Raw genomic sequence first — 8,118 nt, 5'->3', positions numbered from 1 at the left:
ATGGGCCCTGTCTCTTCCCCTGCTGCCTTGGATCAGGGGTGCAGGGGATGCCAGCAGAATGGGGGATGGGGGAAGGACAGGGGGTCAGTATGGCAAGGGATGGGGGCAGGAGGAGATGGGGGATGAGGTGGGGGCACATGGGGGCAGCAGGGATGCCAGGGGAATGGGGGAGATGGGGGGGTGGAGGAAGGGGGCTGGGACCCCTCCTAGGCAACAGAATCAAAGCAAAGGCCTGATCTACAGGGAAAAGCCAGGTTGCAATCGCCCTGTATCCCCCATGTTCCCTGTGCTGCTCCCTGCCCTGCCACCCCTCCCTGCCCAGCTCCCCCAGTGAGCCTCCACACGCAGACAGGCTGGCTCTGGCCTCCCCTGCGCAGTGGGGATGCTCCACAGCAGCCCTGGGCTTAGGGAGGGCTGGAGCCTGCGGGGTGGGGTGGACTTTGTTCCGCCTTCCTCTGCCTTGAGCACTTTCACTTTCACTATCCAGGCTGGTGAGTGGGGCTGGGCTGGGGCAATGCTCGGGGATGGGGGGGAGGGAGGCTCCCCTCAACCTGCATCCTCAGGTGCCTTCCCCTCCCCTCCGTCCCTCCCTGCTCTCTCCTGTCCCCCCTCCAGGGCTTAATTTGGGCCAGAGCTGAGCTCCAGCCTCTCTGGGCTTCCTAACCCCGGCCCCTCTGAGCCTGGCACTTCCTAACCCTGCTGGCCTGGCCCGTCTGTTACGAAAGCTAAAATATTGTTTGAGCTCCGGCAGCTCTTCACCAGTCATGAAGTGCTGCCCCCGTCCCCTCACATCCCGTCCCATCCTCACCCCCCTTCTCTTCCATCTGCCCCCTGATCCTCTCCTGTCTCCTTCCCCCTCTGACCTCCCCCCTTCATCTTCCTCTCCTGCCCCCTCTCCCTCCTCCACCCCCATCTCTTCTTCTTCTGTCCCCTCCCCTCTCCTCCTCTCGCCTGACCCCCTTCTCTTCCCATCTGTCCCCCTGATCCTCTCCTGTCTCCTTCCCCCTCTGACCTTCTCCCTCCATCTTCCTCTCCTGCCCCCTATCCCTTCCCCCATCTCCTCTTCTTCCCCTGTCCCCTCTCCTCCCTTCCCCTCCCCTCATCCTGTCTCCTCCCCTCCTCTCCTCCCCTCACCTGACCTTCTTCTCTTCCCATCTGTCCCCCTGTTCCTCTCCCGTCACCTTCCCCCTCTGACCTCCCCCTGCTCCATCTTCCTCTCCTGCCTCCTCTCCCTCCTCCTCCTCCCCATCTCTTCTTCACCTGTCCTCAACCACCTCCCCTCCCCTCCTTCCCCTCCCCCCTCCTTTCCTCCCCAACCCCCTTCTCTTCGCATCTGTCCCCTGATCCTCTGCTGTCTCCTTCCCCTCTGACCTCCCCACTGCTCCATCTTCCACTCCTTGCTCCCTCTCCTTCCTCCTCCCCATCTCTTCTTCTTCTCCTGTCCCCTCCCCTCCTCTCCTCCCCTCACCTGACCCCTTTCTCTTCCCATCTGTCCCCCTGATCCTCTCCTGTCTCCTTCCCCCTCTGACCCTCCCTCCATCTTCCACTCCCGTGCCCTCTTCCTCTCCCTCCCCCAATCTCCTCTTCCTCTCTACCCCTCTTGACCCCCATCTGACCCCCTTCCCCCAAGACCTTCCACCTCTCCACCCCTCCCCTTCTGACCCTCATCTGATAACCCCTCCTTTCTTCTCTGACTCTTGCCCCTCCTCCTTCTGCTGCCCCCCCCCCAGCCACCCCTGGGCTCTGGGGGAAGCAGGCGGGCAGGGGACTGAGAAGCCGCACCAGCTGCGCCTGGGAGCTCTCAGCTGCCTTCTGACTTCCCCATGGGGGTGACACCAATTCCCACCAGCTGAGTGGCTGGAGCCCGGGTGCCAACACAAGAGGACACCGAGGGCCCGGCGGTTAAAGCTGGGTTCAAGCTCCCTGTGCCCAAAGCAGGAGATGAGGATGAAACTGAGGCAAGGGACTGGCTTGGGGAAGCTGCAGGGATGCACGAGGAGCCCAGATTTGGGGTCCGGTCCCAGTTCTGCTATGGGGTGTGCATGGGGGGGAGATGTGGGATTGTGTCTGTGTCAGGTGCTTCATAACAACCCCTAGCCCCCGGGTCTTCCCTTCAGCAGCTCTTGAAGTGCTCTGCAAAAGAAATCAGGCTCATTAACCCCATGGCATAGGTGGGGAAACTGAGGCACGGTGGGGGAAGTGACTTGTCCAAAGTCCCCTACCAACAGAGATGGACAGAGGACCCAGGTGTCCTGCATCCCAGTTCTGGTCTCTAGCCACTGTCTGAGCACCTCTGGAGATTTATTGATCCTCACAACACCTGTGATGGAGGCAGGGTCCTGGAGCTCTGGCTCTCTCCTCAGCCAGAACAGTTATGCGGCCATGTTCTAAGCCCACAGCCTGAGCCCTGTGAGCCCAAGGCTGCTGGCACCGCTCAGCCACGGGTGTTTTATTACAGCCAAGGGACTGATTTGTAAAGGGATGCAGGAGCCTAAAGCTGTGGATGGGCCCCTAGTGGGATGGCTGTAAATGCCAGATGCCCAACTCCCATTGGTTTCCACAGGGGGTTAGGCACCGCGGGCCATTTGGCCAAAATGAGACCCGTTTGTCAAAATATTTTGATGTTGACAAAATTGGCATTTCCCTGGGTAAAATTCCAGCCAGCCCTAGCTTGGTGCACAAACATCAGGCTGCATGGCCTAGTGGGCGGAGCTAGGCCATGGCTAAGGACTGTCAGGATTCCAGGGTTCTATCCCTGGCTCTGGGAGGGGAGTGGGGTCTAGTGCCTAGATTGGGCTGGGAGTCAGGACTCCTGGGTTCAATCCCGACATTGTGCAAGTCACTTCCCCCCTTCTGTGCCTCAGTTTCCCAATTGATAAAATGGTGCTAATAATATGCCCTCCTTCATAAAGGACTTTGAGACCGACAGATGTGCAGCAATAGTGATTCATATTATCACGGCACAGGACACTTTCCTGCTGAGCTCTGGGACGCCAGCCTGGGGCAGAGATGGCAGAGAGCGCGTGCTGCAAGCTCGTAGAGTATTTGAATGATCTAGAAGCGCGGGAGTTCAAGATGTTCAAGTTTCACCTGGAGAACTATCCCCTGGAAGACGGCTACAAGCGCATCCCCCGCTCCAAGACAGAGGCGGCCGACACGATGGACATAGCTCGAGCCATGGTCCAGGCTTACCAGGAGCCCAGGGCTCTGCTAATGGCCGTGAAGATATTAGACGGCATTAGCCGGAAGGATCTGTCGCTAAGGATCCAAAACGACATGCCGGAGGGTGAGTAGATGAGGAGATCCCCCTCGTTTCCCCGCTATGGTCTGACTCATTCCTTGCTGGAGCTATTTGATAAATGAGGGGGGGGTTGTCACCCCCTGGTGTGCCTCAGTTTCCCCCAGTCCAACAAGGGTGGCCTAGGGGCTAGTGCACAGAGCTGGCACTCAGCCGACCAGGGTTCCACGCCAAGCTCTGCTGCTGGGTGATCCCAGACAAATCACAGCCCCTCCCCCGCTCCCTGCCTCAGTTTCCCCATCTGAAAAATGGCCGGAAGGGATATTGGCCTCCCCTCTAAAGTGCTTTGCCTCTACGGATGGAAAGCACTAAGGCACAGAGAGGCTGCAGCTACATCTCTGCTACTGAACCTCATGTAGACGCCACGGCCACTCTGTCCCACTGCAAGGGCTGCCCCTCTCCCGCTGGGGTAAGAACGCCTCCTAGTTTGGTGGAAGGGGTTTTCCTGTCCTCTCTCCAAGAGGCGGTATCAAGGTCGACGGAGGAATCTGTTGACCTAGCCGCAGTGACGCTGGGGATGAGGGTGACCCGTCTCTGGCGCTCGGGGAATGACATTTTTCACTGCCCGATACCATAGTTGATACTCTTACAGTCCCTGGGCTGGAGCCTGGAGTAGATGGTGGGCCTGGGCTCCACCCTCTTTGCCCCCCTGCTTAATCACTGAGACTGTGAGACAACAGAGACTGGTGCAAGGGAGGATGGCTTCTCCTCACCTCCCTCGCTGGCTTATGAGGAAAATGGCTCAGTAGACGGTGACCCTTGTCTCTAGAGAGAGAAGGGTTAAGTGGAGGGTCACAGTGAGCCTCTGAGGCTAGTGAAATCATGAGGCTAGTGAAATCAGGAAACATGGGACCCACAGAGACAAGGACAGAGCTTTGTCACTATATATATAATATAAATATGTAACCCTTCTGTCCCTCTGAGTTGGCAGCAACAAGGGCCGGGTTCAGCATCCAGAGGTTCTGTTTCAGTAACAGTGCATAACCGGCTCGAGCCCCCACCCAGTGACCTGGGACACTTACATACCACACCCCCTGGGCGCCTCTAGGAGGGAATACTTCCCCTCTCGCAAGCACGGAGTCTGAGTGTAGCAAAATCTTTTTAATAAAGGAAGGAATCAATGCGGCATCCCATTGGAGAAACACCACAAACAGAGTTATAACACAAACCATAAACAAAAACCCACCTCCAAGTACATTTGGCCAGGTTCCTTTTTCCCTTTTAGGGTCTTGAGATCCCAATACCCCAAAGTCCAACAACCCAAAAGTCTCTGGTCAGTGCCACCCCAGAATTCAAGAGTTTATCTGCAGAGTTTTACCCCCCCAGCCTGGGTGGAAATGGGGGGGCAGTCCACACAGGGTGTTAAGGGGCACCTTACGTGGACCAGGGCCAACTGCTTCACCTCTCCGTGGAGTTCTGCTGCAGCCTTCACCATGACCCGCTCCACCACACCAGCTGTGCCGCTCCTCCAGCTGTCCCTGCAAACCACTTCACTCTGCTCACTGTTCCATGGGCTGCTCCAGCACACTGCAAACTGCTTTGCTCTGTCAGCTGCTTAACAATAGGTCTTCAGGCTCCCCCACTGGTTAACACAGTACTCAGTGATCTCAGCTCTTCCAGTGATTTCAGCTCTTAGTAGGGGAGCCCTGATGCTGATGCACCATTGGCCCAACATGAATTCAGCTCAGCAATCTCTAGATGAACTCCTAATGGAATCAAAATTAGCTCTATTCTTTAACATTGGACAGAGAAGGATATGCAATTGATGTTCCAGACCCTGAAAAGGCACCAATGCCATCAAGTACACACACCAATCCCAACCCTCTCTCAGATCATGGGGTTTTGGAACCCATGTTTAGCAAGTACCACCCAACTGAGGTTGAGTCATCTCTGTCACAAAGCAGCCCCACAGCTCCCCATTCACACAATCAGAGTGACAAACTTTTTTTTCCTCCTGCCCCAATAACAAAGAAATTGGGGATCCCAGAGCTGTTAAAATAACCATCCCAGTCTGCTGTGGGCTTATGCTAAGTGGGGGGTGGGTGCCAATGCAAATGCTCAAAATCTCTTTCCACATTTTTTTGAAATTCTTTCCACACTCCTTACAATTCACTACCAGATGTCAGGGTAGCGCTCATCCTGACTCTGCTTACATATGTATATAATATACATACTGTGTGTGTATATAAGTTTTAAACAAACAATTTCATACTGTTCACAGCAATGCTGATTGTGAAGCTTGGTTGAGGTGGTGAAGTCAGGGGGTGGAAGAGGGTGGGATATTTCCCAGGGAGCCTTACTGCTAAATGATGAACTAGCACTCGGCTGAGCCCTCCAGGGTTAACACATCGTTAATGTAGCCTCATACCCTACAAGGCAGCACAAATGGAGAGAGGGGAGACAGCATGGCAGAGAGAGACAGAGACACACACCCTGTGTGTGTGAGAGAGAGACGCATGTTGCCCCTTTAAATACACCGACCCCACTCTAAGTACGTTGCCTTTTTAAGTAGATCAGCAAGTTGAGACAGCAGCTGCTGCCAGCAAACTCTCTCCATCCTGAGCGCTGTTGCGTCCTCCCCCTGCTCTGTGGAGATGGGGTACAGGAGCAGGGGGAGGGGGACACCCTGACATCAGCACCCCTCTTTCTCCCCACCCCCTGCACAGCAAGCAGGAGGCTCCTGGGAGCAGCTCCAAGGCAGAGGGCAGGAGCAGCACATGGCAGTGGGTGGAGGGACAGCTGAACTGCCAGCAGTTGATAGCCTGCTGGGTGGCTGCCGCACAGGGAACTTAGGGGAGCAGGGAGCTGATGGGGGTGGGGGGCTGCTGTCCACCCTGGTTCCAAGCCCCCAGCAGCTCGCTCCAACGGGCTGCTCTTCCTGCAAGCAGTGGACAAAGCAGGCGGCTGCCAAAGAATGTTAGAAGGGAGCATTGTACAACTTTAAACGAGCGTGTTCCCTAATTGATCAGCAATGTAACAAAGTTAACTGGGACAACTTTAAGTGAGGAGTTACTGTATTGTCTGACCTCCCTTTACCCCCCCCCCCCGAAAAGGATTTCCTGCAACTCTGAAAAATTTAAATTGATAAAAACAGAAAAAAGAGAGGCTTAAAACCCATCATGTGGCAGAACTGTGAAAATGTTGGTAGATCAAAATAGAATGAAATGCTTAAAACCCGAAATTTCCAGCACCTGTGAATATTTCAGTCGACAAAAATAGAAAAAAAAGCTTCAAAATAAGCATTGAAATTTATCCCTTGAAATTATAAACCTATAAAAATTGTCTGCTGCCAGTGCTGGCTGTAGATGTAGTTCATTGTTCACGTATAAAATGAGAGCGGAAGAAGACAATGCAACATTCAGGTTTTGATTCCTCCCTCGGTAGAGATTGTCTGCTCTCACTAGAGCACCCCCTACTGGGAAGTGAAGTATCTACAATGGGGCTGACCCCAGGAGTTTGTAGCCTGAGCTCCTGCCAGCCTGCCTCCATTTGTCCCTTTCGGAGGCACTTTCTCCCATGGGTAATTATTTTTCTCATGTGTCTCGTAGTTTTCCGTCAGACACCAGAGCCGACTGGTGCAAGCGAGGATGGCAAAAAGGACCAGCAGGAGGAGCTGATCTCGGATATGTACGATCGATTTTTCGGAACCAAGAAGAAAGGTCAGTGACTGTCCGATACCAGCCCAGGGTGCAGTGAGATTTCACAGCGGCTGTTGTGTTGCATGCTGAGATCTCACCCTAACTCTCTGCTTTTTTCTCTCCAGTGGAGGTGAAGCTGGATCCCAACACCGCATTCCCCACTCTGCTGATCTCCCAAGACCAGAAAAGCATGAGGCTTGGGGATCGCTCTCAGTACCTTCCCAGCAACTCCGAGCGTTTTGATTTCCGGCCCTGTGTGCTGGGTGCCCCGGGCATCACTAGGGGGCAGCTGGACTGGGTAGTGGATGTGGGTGCCGGGAAAGGCTGGATTGTCGGCGCCGCCCGGGAGTCGGTGGAGAGAAAGGGGTTTCTCTACATAACGGCCGAGCAGGGGTTCTGGGGGCTAGAGTTTAACAATGGGGAGTACCAGGCGCTCAGCACCCCTAAGACGACACTTTTCCTACGGGCGTCTCTGCGCAGGATCAAGGTGCATCTAGACTACATCCTTGGACAACTCTCCCTGTACAACAACGACACCATGGAGCACATCTTCACCTTCAACTACCCCTTCTCTGAGAAGATGTTCCCCTTCTTCTTGACCTGGGACACGGACATCCCACTCCAACTCTGCCCATGTGACTGAAAGCAGCTGCCCACCTCATGTTTTGCAAGAGCAGGGATGTTATACTCCGGTGCCTGGCCAAAATTCCAGTCCTGGGAATGATCCACTGCCACCTGCCTACGTACTTCCACTTTCAATTTCGCATCCTGTCCGGATCGGGTGCGTGGCCTCCTCGACTGTCTCGCGTGACTTTGTCAGGTGATATTTTGTGTTTCTTGACGTCTCCAGCTCTGGGAGCCAAGTTTTTTTTTTTTTTGTGAGAATCGGCGCTTTCATTAAAAAAAAAAAAGGAACTAGTTATAAACTAACTTACCTTTGGGTTGTGGAGAAAACTTGTGAAAACCTAGACCCACGGAATAGGTCAAAACCCAGAAGGAGCAAATGTGGAATAATAAAATCTCAAAGGTTTATACTGTATTTGTAAAATCTTGTGATTTTTCAAAGTCAATCCAGTTCAGAGGGACTTTCTCAAGTAGCAAACCACCAAGTACAGGCGAGACTCACTGGGATGGCGCCTCCGGCTGGTCATCTGGGGAATTATGCTTTGTCCAGCCCAGAGC

At 54.2% G+C, this 8,118-nt stretch overlaps 1 protein-coding gene across 1 annotated transcript; it reads left to right on the top strand.

Moving 5' to 3' along the window:
- The first annotated feature begins 474 nt into the window (after positions 1-474).
- Positions 475-7,847, top strand: LOC116832307 (E3 ubiquitin-protein ligase TRIM7-like). Its single transcript, XM_032792985.2, has 4 exons — positions 475-491; positions 2,913-3,286; positions 6,847-6,957; positions 7,062-7,847. Exons 2-4 carry the CDS (start codon positions 3,010-3,012, stop codon positions 7,577-7,579), a joined length of 906 nt encoding a protein of 301 aa, XP_032648876.1. The 5' UTR covers positions 475-491; positions 2,913-3,009; the 3' UTR covers positions 7,580-7,847.
- Positions 7,848-8,118: the final 271 nt, after the last annotated feature.

This window comes from Chelonoidis abingdonii, chromosome 11 (assembly GCF_003597395.2).
Source record: "Chelonoidis abingdonii isolate Lonesome George chromosome 11, CheloAbing_2.0, whole genome shotgun sequence".
NCBI lineage: Eukaryota > Metazoa > Chordata > Testudines > Testudinidae > Chelonoidis > Chelonoidis abingdonii.
The sequence above is the reverse complement of the archived record's forward strand: the minus strand, read 5'-3'. Positions and strand labels throughout refer to the sequence as shown.